Source organism: Vicia villosa, linkage group LG3, assembly GCF_029867415.1.
Source record: "Vicia villosa cultivar HV-30 ecotype Madison, WI linkage group LG3, Vvil1.0, whole genome shotgun sequence".
In the NCBI taxonomy this organism is placed as follows: domain Eukaryota; kingdom Viridiplantae; phylum Streptophyta; class Magnoliopsida; order Fabales; family Fabaceae; genus Vicia; species Vicia villosa.
Window position 1 is genome coordinate 36,314,967 of NC_081182.1, and position 14,210 is coordinate 36,329,176.

At 33.5% G+C, this 14,210-nt stretch overlaps 1 protein-coding gene across 1 annotated transcript; it reads left to right on the forward strand.

Moving 5' to 3' along the window:
- Positions 1–658: 658 nt before the first annotated feature.
- On the forward strand, positions 659–7,933 carry LOC131661005 (RNA pseudouridine synthase 7). Its single transcript, XM_058930397.1, has 12 exons — positions 659–884; positions 981–1,024; positions 1,120–1,197; positions 1,314–1,414; positions 1,498–1,585; positions 1,874–1,952; positions 2,216–2,298; positions 3,425–3,490; positions 4,293–4,349; positions 5,691–5,801; positions 6,350–6,588; positions 7,295–7,933. Exons 1-12 carry the CDS (start codon positions 785–787, stop codon positions 7,392–7,394), a joined length of 1,146 nt encoding a protein of 381 aa, XP_058786380.1. The 5' UTR covers positions 659–784; the 3' UTR covers positions 7,395–7,933.
- Positions 7,934–14,210: the final 6,277 nt, after the last annotated feature.

Below are 14,210 nucleotides of genomic sequence, written 5' to 3' on the forward strand. Positions count from 1 at the left end.
TAACTCTTTTATCATTCTAAACAAATTCATTTTTTCAAAAAATGTCAAATATTTTCCTATATTTTTTTAAAATTTTTGTTTTTTTGAAGCCTTCCCCTCCCCTCCAAACTCCCAAACATAGCCTTACTTTTCTTTTTGCGAGGAATTAATTGAATATGATATTGTGCATACAAAATTATAAAGTTAAAGAGTCCCGTTTTTATTTGTAATTTGTTGTGAAAAATTCTGCATATTTGCGTGAATGTTCTTTTCTTATCAATACCAAATGACTTAGGCTTGTTCTTCAATCCTAATGCCCGACTATGTCTGGATCAATGTTATCAACACCATCATCAAAGTTTAAGATTTATAATACAATGATATGAATACATTAACTTCTTCGTGCAATTTTTTTTACACATTATTAATGATTTGTGGGAGATTTTAACCTCCTAAAACAAAAATTTCCCGATAATTTTATCCATATATAAATTTTTTAATATATATATTGACATAGATTTGTATTAATTGTCTTGTTATTCATCCACACACGTCACTAAAAATTTAAATTTTTTTCTTCTAGAATTTATTGGAGAGATCAGTTAGAATATCAGAAATAAAGTTAAATGCTTAGAACTAAATATGCAAAATAAAAACCATGATATGAGACAAATTTTCACATCGGGCAATAAAACGACGGTCAGTTTTAAATTGGCCAGAACGACATAGTAAAACATGTCGTTTTAACAGACACTACCTTCCAAGTTTTCACAATCTTTCTCAGCGCTATAGTACGTGAGCGAAGATGATGAAGAGGAAGAGAGAAGAGAAGAACGACTGTATGGATATCGTATGGCAAACCCCAGCAAACCCCCCGCTACCGCAAGACTATATTTTTCGAAACGGTAAATATTAAATGTTTCAGAATTTCCACACATTCCGTTAACAAGTTTGAAATTGAAATTGAAATTTTTTTCTTTCTATTGATGGAATTTGTGCAGGGATTCGATTCGTTAGACCTTACTACTTCGAATTCATCGCTCATGTTAGTTCCGTTTGCTAATTCTTCCATAGTGTTTTTAAATTCTCAGTTATATTGTTAAAACCCTAGTTAAACCCTAGAAATCTTCAATTTGTTAGGTGAAAAATCGATGGGCTGGTAAAACCATTGTAGATTTGTTTGCTGAGGAGTTTAAAGGTCGACCTTATGAATATTATGTAAGAAATTTTCTATTTTTATTATTTTGATTTACTAGTTTGTAATTTTTATAATTATACGCCGAAATGATGTTGCTCCGTAGCCTTAGTCATTTGATTATTTGTTTGGATTTTAGGTTAGTGCAGTGAAATGTGGAAGGATTCAAGTTGATGGTGAAATGGTGCCGGTTTCGTATGTAGTTAGATCATCTCAAAAGATAAGCCATTTTTTACACAGGTTTGAAATAATACTTGGTGCTTTTTTTTCTTTTCTAAGGCTAATTGAATTTGTAAATGATTCTGTTACTGTTACGGTTTCAGGCATGAACCACCTGTGATGGCTTGTGAGGTTCCTATTCTTCTAAAAGAAGCAGATGTGCTAACTGTTTGTAAGCCGGCATCTGTCCCTGTAAGTAAGTTTGATAAGTGAATTAGCCGAGTGCCCGAGTTATAAAACTTTGATTTTAACTATAATACATAGTAATAGAGAGAAGACTGAAATTTTGATTTTTCATATTAGAGAGTGGCTCAATGGTTTTTGGCTAATGACGCTTAATGTTTTTGAATTATTTCTTACAAAATTCAAATTTTTTAATGGATTTTCTATTAGTTACCTACGAGTGAGGTGCTCCATAATGATAGTTTGCTTAGTATGATACACATTGAACTAAAGCTGTGAGTTTTAGCTGGTACATAGGTTCATCCATGTGGTCAATATCGTAAGAACACTGTTGTTGGCATCCTTCAAGCAGAGCATGGACTGGCGCCTCTGTTTCGTATCCTAAAATTCATTTTGGAAGTAAATTATTTAATCATCATAAAAAGGAGGGTCATTTCTGATAAGGTTTTCAATTCTCAATTAACTTAAAATATAGTTTCTCCCATGCACATTTTGCATACTTATTTTTGAATGAATCAATCAATTTTTTACTTCCATTTTCCCTGTCTCAGAGTTTAACCATTCTGTAATTGATTTTTGTTTTATTTCCCGGAGTTTATCGATTTTGTACTTGCAATTTTCCTTGACACATCATCTCAGCTATCCATCGACTGGATCGCCTTGTCTCTGGGCTCCTTATTATAGCCAGAAATGCTACAAAAGCTGACAGTTTTAGGCAGGAGGTGAGTTTAAGCTTGGACTTGTGTCTGTTTCTTCACATTTTTGTCTCTCTTACATTATTTCATTTACATGACATTTTGTGAGCAACATAGTTCATAATGCATAAAGCATTTGAGCTGTCTTGTTTCTTCAATTTTTAAATATGAATATTTTTAATTAGTAAATGTTCTGATACACAGGAGGTTTCATTATATCTTCAATTAAATTATTTCACCAAAAAAAATGCAATTATGAATTTATGACTTGTGAGGTATATTCTTTTGCGTGCCCTGAACAGTGAACTTGCATATACCAAACATAACTAGCAAGTTATACTTGAATTTAGTAAGACTATTATATTGCAAGTTTAAAGGTATATATATATATATATATATATATATATATATATATATATATATATATATATATATATATATATATATATATATATATTTTCTTGGAATATAGTTTTACAAAAGGTTATGGTCGAGTACTGATAGTGATTTCTGTATGAAGAGCTTCATAGTTTTAAATACTTCCTCATGTATTATATCCAAAAGCATGTATACTCAATTTATCCCCTTTGGCTGCAATAATAAATGTCTGGAATATAACTCACACTTACCAAGCTATTGGTAAGGTTTGTGTTGGAGGACAAGTCTTTTATGTCAACTGGATCAGTATCCACCCATAAATCTTCGTGATATACTGGTATCCTCTTGGCCCCCTGCTTAATCCCAAGCCTGTCATCTCTTTCTTGATGATCTTAAGATCGTGCCAATCAATCTGGAAGTTGGCTTCCAATGTTACCTTATCTGTACGAGATGGATCTGCGTACTGAGACTCAAACCATTCTGGTCTGACCAGGTTTTTTCGCTGGTCCCTTGTACTTACATAGTGCTAAAAAGTCTCCAAGCACAACTGAGTCTATGTCCGTGTAGTAGCAGTCCTCTCTTGAAGAAAATTGTTAAGTTTGTTGTGTCATGTACTCATATGTTGTCAATATCTTGATGAGTTCATAGCTTTGACAGAATATGTTTGATTTTATTAATTCCTAAAAAAAGAATATGGTTAATTTACAATAAATATGTCAACATTAAAGTCTTTTCCCTATACAACCTTTGTAACTGTAGAATTTGATTGTTACAGATTGAAGCTGGCTTAGTCAAGAAACAGTATATTGCAAAAGTAGTTGGAGAATTTCCCGAGGATGAGGTATTATATTTGGCCTTGGATGACTTATGCTATTATATTATGCTGAAGAAGTGAGCCCTGCAAGTATTTAAATTGATAACAATGCGACATTATTAGTTTTCTTTTTTGTTTGTTTGTTAGCAAAGTATAGCATCATCAGGATTACTTATTAATTACTTCTATTATCCTTCTTCTGGAGAATCATTAAGGGTGTTGTTGATATTTAAATAACACAATTTGATATAAGTGTCATTTAGGCTTATCAATTTAGGTCTAAAATAGTTACCTCTCTTTGATATGCATAAATAACTCAATTATGAAGCTCTTTAGAGAGATTTTGAGAGAAGGTGAATAAGATGGATGCAAGAAATATCTGTATTTTGCAGTTATCTTTGAAGAAGAAACAGGTTGGGTTGGGCGTGTACATATGTATATTTTTACTTTGACCAAATCAATGCGGCACTATTATTGTTCAGGATAACATTACCCTCAATTGAAATTACTAACTGCAATATTGCCACAATGAGAACAGTTGTTCTCGAAACATTTGTTAAACTTAAAACCTTCAAAAGGTACTTGGTTTGAGTTTTAAGTATTGTACGGATAATGTTGTGTAATATTTCTAAAATATGAAAACAGAAAGTTACAATTAAACAAACCCTGGTTAACCGAAACTTTAATCTGAGACGTCTAGTTATTTGTTAATAGTTCAAAGAACTCTCATTTGCGGGATATGTGTTGATTTTAGCTATACATGATTAAGTTCTGTTCTACCAGAGTCAAAATTGAGATACTCTTCTCGTGACTGTTTTTTACTTTTCAGCTTACTATTGATGCCAATATAGACTATAATGCTCGAGAAGGAAGGAGCACAGCAGAGGTAAGTCATTGTTTGATTTAACTAAACATTCTTTTATTAAACTAAAAATTATAAATTTCACTTTATTTTCATTTTCAAGTATTTGTACGAGAAATGGTGAACAAGAGATTTTGCCGTTTTCACTTTTTCCCTTACGAATTCCTAAAAATAAAGAACAAATGAAAACAATGTGACGTTATTCTGATTGTTAGTGAATCAGAAAGAACTGCTCACATGATATGGTTTTTTTAGGATCTGGTTTCTAGCTTAAGAGAAAAACAATCACATATTTAATTGCCACCCCTAATTTTAATTGTGTGAAAACTAATTAGTTGGAAATATTTTGCTAATTAAAAAATCTCAAATAAGTGATATCCTATGTAAATTTTCTTCTAAACCTTATATAAATGATTATGAATTATTTATTATTGATATAGAGCCTTGTTTCAGCTTTTTTCAAATATGATTTTTAAAGTGTTACACATTTTTGTTTAAAAAAATTTACAAAGAATTTTTTTAACCAAGTTTCAAAAGAAAAATTAGTTTGAATAATTTTTAAGAAAAAGCTATTTTAAGTATTTCATCCTTTTACTATAATTTTTTTTGAATATCAGAAATTCAAAAACTCACTTAAATTAGAAGCTCTTTTGAAATGATTTTTATAAAAATCATTTTTGAGACATATCTTTTTGAAAAATTATATGATTTTGACTATGTTTTAAACTTAAAAAATATATAATTATGTTACTAGATGGCAAAATTAGTCTTTTAATTTATAACAAATTAATTAAAAAACTTTTAGTATTTAAAAAAAATGTTTTTATGAAAATTATTTTTGAAAATACAAAGAAAAAATCTATTTTTTAAAAGTTAAAACAAACGGGCCCACAATAGCTCTTTTTAAGCCCACTGAGTTACTTACACTCCCAACTCATTCAATGTTCATGTTAAGTGTATTAAGGTTAGAGTCGGCCATTCAGTAGTAAGTACGATTGTAACTCAAATTCAGCTGAAGTGAATTGTCAGATACCTTGTAATATAGATCACCAGTATCTAGAATTTCACACAATCATACCTATCAGAAATATAATTTAAAAATAATTCACATGTTAAATAGAATTGCCACCACCATTGGCTCTTTAGTCACTGCTAAATGATCAAATTTAAGTGGGCATATAACAACAGAAAACAACCTGGGTGTTGGCTATTATTGTATTGGTTATTCTGATGTTCTGATAAGAACTAAATATTGTTGGAAGAAAAATGAAGTTGATACATTCTTTTGATTAAAATTCAAAGTATGGCAAGGCAAGACGTTCTCTTATTTGATAAATCTAAGTGGGTATATGTTTGATAATGAAGGTCAGAGACTCTGCAAAAGGGAAGGTTTCCTCTACTAAATTTACTCGGATTAGTAGCAATGGTACTCATAGTATTGTCTTATGTGAACCAGTCACTGGCCGCACCCATCAGGTAAGAAGGTTGTTGCCCGATTTTGTTTGATTGTTTTCTTCTTATCCAGACTTAAGCTGCTTGTTTGAGTATGCTTTCTGTTTTAGCTTTTTGTTTTATCCTTTTTCTTTGTGTCGATCTTTATAACATATTGATGTAATGCCTTTCATGTGTCTTTTATATCTTTAGTCTAAACATTACATTTATGTCCACCAAAGAAAACATCGCTGGTACCTTCAATAGGTTTTGATGCAGAGCTGTTGCCATTGCATGAATATAAATAGCATGTGAACTTGTCAGTGACATGTCACAACAGTCACTGACAACATATTCTTAAGTAGCTCACATGCTTCATGCCAGTCATGCTATCCCAGCCTATATACATGCAAGCTTGCCATTGTTTCATTAATAAACCTGATGGAGAATATATGCAATAAAGATAAAATGGAAATTACTGCAGCATCTGGAAATGTGAAGTCAATTGACAAAATGCATCATGCACTTCATCTTTATTTAAACCTATTACTGATGCAAATATCTGAGCTAACAAATACCCACTTTTTCTGTAGATACGCGTCCATTTACAGTATTCTGGACACCCAATAGCCAATGACATGTTGTACATCTCAGAAAAACCTGCTGATCGATCTATTAATGGGTCAACTGCTGATAGATCGGCTCGCATATCTGATGTTTCTTTGACATCAAATTTTGATGAAAAAATGGCCAACGAATGTCAAGAAAATTCCAACGAGGATTTTAGCCTTGATCCCATGTGTACGAATTGTCCAAATTTGGCTCCGAAAGGGTATGAAATCCTCCGTCTTTATAAAAAGCAAAAATATTTGTTTATGGCTTTGTACTGTACTAACTTTGAAAGCAAGTTAAATGCAAATTATCTTATGCCCACGCCTTTGTCTGGCTGTGTATAATATAATGTTCATCCTATGTTGGTTGTGAGGGTAGATTTTTTCTTGGTCAACCCATACTTTGTATTACATCACTAGACGAAACCATATTAATTAGAGAAGCGTGAAACAAACTTCTCTGGTACTATAATTAGATTGCATGTTTCTACAGTTTATGTAATTTGGGTGTGTGGCCTTAGAATATGATTAGGTAGGAATTAGGTAAATAGATATCTGCTTAAAAATTAGAAGCTCAAAGCTGTGTATAGTTTCTGCTGGGTACTTCATATGTATGATTTTTGTAGAAAAAATTTCTTTCCGTATGAAGAATATGGAGATGTTGCTGATACCACTGTTGATCCAAATAAATGTTTAACGTTGCTTTGGATATTGGCCATTACTAGATAATTAGTCAAACTACACACATTGGTTTTGGTTTATATATTTTATGGAATGGAAGCTTATTTATGACTTGTTAGTTTGCTATATGTTAAACATCCAGTAACTTAATCTTATAATCCACTTGATTCTATTCTGAAAAGTGACTACCCTTGTATCACCGGCTCAATCACCGAACTTGTTTTTTTGTCAATTTTTAAATTTCAGATATGATGTTGATGAAGAAGGTTTGTGGTTACATTGTATGCGGTACTCTGGACCTGGATGGACGTATGAATGCCCATATCCTGTTTGGGCAAAACTTTAGCTAGATGCTGCTGAAATATATTTTTCTTGGGCACTGCAAACAAATATACAAACAACACTTTATCCAACTATTCAACCCATTACAACTTTGGTTGATCCCAAGATATATATACGCCATGCAAGTTTTTCTTATCTCAGCTTATGCAGGTCTGTGAGCTGGTTATATAGTCTTGCTATTATCCAGGCACACTGGAGAGGAAATAGAATATAGTCCTTATTATTCTTTATTCCCTTTCATAGTGAGGGATAGAATATAAAGATGAGACATTTTCTATTTAAAGATGATCGTACGCATTTGCATTTTGAGGTAACGGGTGGAATAAAGAAAGATTTCAAGTTTTACAAGGAATACATTGAACAAGTACATGTACTCTGGAGCTTATGAACCAATTTCAAAAACAGGATACGGTGTTTGTGATTGTCACATTTTTTCTTTTTTTGTATAACTGTCCATCTTAAGTTTGTTTTGTCAGGATTAGTTAGGGAACATGAAGTGTTACCTAAAAGAATTTTATTAATAATATTAGGTGTTTAAATCTATTTTCCTTTACCCAAGAGCACTTGGGTGAGATGGCAAGGATCTCTTCCAGCTTAACCAGAGGTCCATGCTTAAGGCATCTAGGGCAGAAGAGGGGGAGTTGCCTCTTTTGTCTAAAACTACTCTCACAGGAATAGCCTTGCGGAGAATACGTCAACACAGGGTTTTCAACCTAGGGTGAGTTTTGATACTATAGGGATGGAAGATAGTATTAATGAGGGGAGTGTTTTAATGTTGCTATTCTCATCAATTAGGTCCTTAGTCCAAAACACCTTGCAATTCAAGGGTTTTAAGTTAGGACTTTAAACCTAAACCGGTCTTAATAGGGCAATCAAGGATCTTCCCACACATTGATATATTTCCCATTATGTATACTCAAACAACATCCTTTAATGAGGTTTTTCTTAGATTGAATGATACTTTTTAGATGGAACTATCCTTAGCTTCTCCTTTGTTAGCTTCTCCTTTGGCCTTTTGAATGGTAGTATGTGGGAAGTATTTAGCCTTAAGGCATTTATGGATAATATAGTCATGGTTGATCATAAATACTTTTTTGGCTAACGGTGCGTCATTGAAAATGCTCATGTTTCTAAATCCCAATCCACCTCTCTCCTTGATTAGACACATGTTACTCCATCTAGTCCAAAACAATTTTTTCTCTTCATTTTTAGATCCCCACAAATAGTTTATGATAGGGGTGGACAAATTTCAGCCGACCGATTCATTGTAATTTTTGTGCAAATGGTTTGGATTGGATCGGGTGTCGGGTTGATTCAGTTGCTTAATTTGGATTGTACAGAGTTGATTTAGTTGGACTCGGATGATTATTTTGGATCCGTCAGAAATCGAATTCGACCGAACTCAACTAATATATATATATATATATATATATATATATATATATATATATATATATATATATATATATATATATATATATATATATATATATATATATATATATATATATATATATATATATATATATATATATATATATATATATATATATATATATATATATATATATATATATATATATATATATATATATATATATATATATATATATATATATATATATATATATATATATATATATATATATATATATATATATATATATTATTATATATTGGTATATTTTAAAAATGGAGTTCAATAATGTTGTTATGATATTATCATTTTCATAATCTAATAATGACATTGTTTATTCACAAGAATATAAGAAAATGCAATACAAAATTTTAATTGTTACTTACACTATGCTTTAAAGTATGACAATGATCAAATTAATGTTAAATAATATTGAAAATATTATCATATAATAATAATAATTTTTTTAATAATAAAAGTATAATGCTATTCTAAACTTTTGATTTTTTTTGTAAAATTAAAAAATTAAATGTTACTGAATTTTTTAAGAAATAATTTTTATGGATTTAGTTTAATAAATATTAAACCGATTAAATTCACCTGATTTATTTGATAAACCGATCTAACTGAATCCACCAAAAATCAAAATTTTATCGGTCAAAATTGGGCCTTTAAAATGAAACCGATCTTTTATTTTTCACTTTAATTTTCGCTCGGGTTTGTAATAATTCGTAATTAGTTTCATTCCCATTTGTTAAATTTGTAATCCCCATCCTCGAAGCCTTGTCATAATTTTACCGCTTTCCTTTACCGCTTTATTTTATTATTGCTTGCATGCTTTTAATCGTTTTTTCAAAATAAAAGAATATTAGGTTCTTAGCCGTTTTCTACCGTAAGTCGATCGCACTTCACGCATCGCCATCAACCGTACTTATACAAGCACACTTACACAACTTGCTACCTGGATTTGCTACAGAGAGACCTACACGATCAATCGTTCCAGTTGGTAGTTTAGAGGCTAGTCTTTAACTAGTACACTTACACTTTTACCCCTTTCATGTTCATTCCTTTATGTTTGAATCTTTATGCTTGTTTGTATGGATTTTACCTGTATAAGCTTGTATGTTTCCATTTACATCTTCCATCTTCTTTTAAAATAAAATCTTCACCGCCGCATTACTTGGTCCATATACCAAGCCCTAACCCACTCTCTGTAAGCCAATTTCCTTGTGCATCGCTATCGACATTGTTTTTCAAATTTCACTCTTTTTCATAATAAAACCTTGACTTTTGTCGAGTGACTTCTTTAAACTCTTTTGTGCATTTGCACTCTTTTCCTTTAAAGCTGTTTTTCAATAAAAACTTTTTCAAAACTTTTGAGCAGAACTACAAATGCTCTGACTTCTCCATTGCACAGAGGAGGTATGTAGGCACAAGATGCAACGTCTTGACGAGCAAACTTTTGTAAATAATATTTTCTTTTCTCATTTCTTTCTTCTTTAGCAAACAAAAATGGTTTTAACGTGACACATATTTTCAAAAGGTTCCTGTGGAGTACCACATAGGTGAGGGGTGCTAATACCTTCCCCTTGCATAACCAGCCCCCACATCCAGATTTCTCTTTGTGAGTTTAATCCATTTTTTCCTTTCCTTCAGTGGAATCAATAAAGTTCGGTGGCGACTCTTGCTATTTATCAGTTAAGTTAACTAATAGTTTAATCTTAAATTTTTTGCAGCTACAAGATGCTGAGTGACATTTGGAAATTGCTATTGAGATATTTCTTTGCAACTAGAGTTCAAAGTACCTTTCTTCGAGATTGCTTAGTAAACCTCTGCTCTTTGATTCGGTTTGAGGAGACCCCGGTGCATCAAGTGGAACTCTTGTGGTACCATATGATGTACCCTAGTATTGGATCGGCGCCCGTCGATAACTATGAATTTGTAGTATTTGAGTGTCATTCACTACAAATCGATTTGGTAAGAACCCCAACATGAGGGAAGTGTTAGGACGACGTTAGTTAGGGAGGTGAATTACGACTTTTCGACTCACCCTTCAAGGAAAACATCTTTATACCCCGACGTAACCCTAAATCTGGATCATAAATACTTTCTTATGCTATTCTGCAGATTTCTCAAAGAAATCGGGGATCCGGATTTCGAAGAAGTGAAGCGAAAGTGGTGGTTGAAAAATCTCCATCTTCATTCCAAAACGCTTTCTGATTCTAAGATCTAAGGAAGTTGTGGACGATAAAGATGAAAAACGAGTGCAAAATTGCAAAAAAATGTAGAAATTAGGAGTTGATTCGCTCTTGATTCGGTAACCTAAGGAGGTTACAAAATGGTAAATCAAAGATTTAGATCTGAACCATAAGGATCAAGATATGGAACTTCTGAGTTTATTTAACGGTGTTTACAAAGTGAACATGGTTTTCGCGAAAATCGTAGGAATCAGAAGTTTTTTCCCACATACGGCGATACTATTCCATTTGATAACCAAAAATGGATGCTTTAGCTTCACAAAATAATCAGAAATGAAGAGAGTTGAATAGTTATTAATCTTGAATGGTGGATCCGATCTCCTTTTCAGTGGCACGGCGGGGACTTGTATGGTTAGCACTCCAACACCCAAGTTAGTTCAAGATTCAAGATGAGTATAATGAAATAAGAGATCCGAGATTGTTCCTTGATCTTCGCATGTGAGATATTTTTAATCTTTGGGTGAATAGAGTGGATTTGAGATAGATTGAGCCTTGGTCATTTGTGCCTTTGGTCGATGTTGAACAAAACTAATAATATTTAGGCCCACATATATTATCCAATCTTAGCTATTATTATCAGAATAAAATTATTGAGATCAGAAATTTGGGAGCAAGTGGGATGCTTTTGGGGCTAAGATAGCCTTATAAATCAATTAGACGACAATTGTAAATATTATCAACGCTATACAAAAAATCATACTAAATAAAATTAATATTGTTACCAACAATAAATGTTAACAAAATGGATCCATATAAGAATCAAGCTACCAAATCTGCCTCTATAAGCGGTGGAGCAGTCATTAACATGAAAATTAGACATTTTAGGGTAAAGATGATGATAGAAAATTTTACTAGAGGAATTATGGTTCAACTTAGCTTCAGATATGAAGATAATAACTGATTAATGAAAAATAATCACCTTTTTTAAGGCGAGGATTTCCCAACCCTCAATAGTTCTAACACATGATCTTCATTGCTCTCAGCTGGCTCCTAGAGAGAAGCCTACCGCTGGAGATAATGGACTGATTGTGCTTCATTGGATTTCAAACATTCATCTTGTAAAAATTGATTTCTTTTTAATTTTTTTAAAAATTGTTCTGGACTGGGCCGAGCAGGCCCAATACTTACTTTTGGACCGAGCAGGCCCAAGTCCCTTGGCTAGCTGAGCAGGCCCAATCTGCTTGGGCCCAATTCCCAGTTACCGTTACGAACTGGCCACATGGATATTACAACAACGAAGGATTTAGTCAACCACCTCCGAACCCTACGCCACGCTCACCCAGAACGTGAACCACCTGCTGACTCTGTCCTTGTGAGATATTGGATCGAACTCTAGTATGGCCGAAGGGTAGCTTCTTGGTTCGACAGGGTTAAGCATGATGTCGAAGGTTGTTCACATGCTTGTGTCGAAGATGCTAGGGTTGTTAGCATGTTAAATTAGGTTTTAGTGTTTAAACCCTAATTTGTTAAGTTAGCTTGTTTATTAAGTTGGCTTGTGTAATGGGCCTTGTGGAAAAAGCCCATTAGTTAGTATGTTAGGTTTTATTATAAATAGCATACTAGTCTCTCATCATTGCTAAGCTGCAAATCCTAATTTAGGGTGAGAGAGGTTATTTGTTATTCTTGTAAACTTGTAATCTTGTTTTAAGAGAAAGTGAAAGAATAGCAGTTATAACCAATTCTTGTGTTCCTCTTCTTCCTTGTCCTTTATTCTTCCTTATTTTATACTTTGTTCTTGGCATTGAATTCACAACAAATTGGTGCGGTGAGCGTGGAGAAGATGCCGTCAACAAAGTATGAGATTGAAAAGTTCACCGGAGTGAATGATTTCGGTCAGTGGCGCTTGAAGATGAAAGCCCTACTGGTTCAGCAGGGTTGTTTGGAAGCGTTGAAGGGAGAGGCAGCCATGAATGCAGAATTAACGGCAGCGGAGAAGATGACTATGATTGAGAAGGCACACAGCGCAATTTTGTTGAGCCTTGGTGATAAGGTTCTCAGGCAGGTATCAAAGGAGACGACGGCATCAGGGTTATGGGTGAAACTTGAAAGTTTGTACATGACTAAATCGCTGGTAAATCGACTCTACCTGAAGCAAGCTTTGTATTCATTCAAGATGATTGAAGACAAAGTATTGGCTGAGCAGTTGGATATGTTCAACAAGCTGATTCTTGATCTTGAAAATATTGATGTGAAAATCGATGATGAAGATCAAGCGCTGTTACTATTGTGTTCTTTGCCTCGATCACATGCTCACTTCAAAGAAACTCTCTTGTATGGAAGGGAGTCCCTGACGTTTGAAGAAGTTCAATCAGCCTTGTACTCTAAGGACTTGAATGAACGAAAGGAGCATAAACCTTCGACTGTTGGCGAAGGTTTGGCCGTTAAAAGAAAACTCTTACGAAAGGATGGTAAGTTCGACAAGAAGAAAGGCAAAAGCCAGTCGAAGACTTACAGTGGCGAAGCATCTGGCATTCGATGCTACCATTGTAAGAAGGAGGGTCACACAAGAAAGGTGTGCCCTGAACGCTTGAAATATCATGGAGGTAAGGATAATGGCAACGCTGCCATTGTTCAAGATGATTTCGAATCATCTGATGTTCTTGTGGTTTCAAGCAGTGACTCTAAGAAGGAGTGGATTATGGATTCAGGTTGCACTTGGCACATGACTCCAAACAAAGACTTGTTCGAGGAATTATGTGATCAAGATGGTGGATCAGTATTGCTGGGAAACAACAAGGCTTGCAAGATTGCAGGTGTTGGATCTGTGAGATTCAAGCTCCATGATGAGTCAATAAGGTTGTTGACTGAAGTCAGGTATGTTCCTGATTTGAAGAGAAATTTGCTTTCTCTTGGTGAATTCGACAAGAAAGGATATGTTTTCCAAGGAGAGAAAAGTATCCTAAGAGTCATGAAGGGGTCGAAGGAAGTCTTGAGAGGCGTGAAGAAACAAGGCTTGTATACCCTTGAGGCTGAAGTTGTAAGTGGTTCGACAAATGTTGTATCCACGAAACCTTTGTCGAAGACAGAAATCTGGCACATGAGATTGGGCCATGTCAGTGAAAGGGGTCTGGTCGAATTAGGGAAACAAAATCTGCTTGGTGGAGACAAAATCGAAAAGCTGAAGTTTTGTGAACCCTGTGTACTT

Excerpts from the sequence above, each read along its gene's own strand:
- LOC131661005 (XM_058930397.1), top strand. The coding sequence starts at position 785 with ATGATGAAGAGGAAGAGAGAAGAGAAGAACGACTGTATGGATATCGTA. Across the intron at positions 1,953-2,215 it reads TGGACTGGCGCCTCTGTTTC|CTATCCATCGACTGGATCGC; the intron begins GTATCCTAAAAT and ends ACATCATCTCAG. Across the intron at positions 5,802-6,349 it reads TCACTGGCCGCACCCATCAG|ATACGCGTCCATTTACAGTA; the intron begins GTAAGAAGGTTG and ends CTTTTTCTGTAG.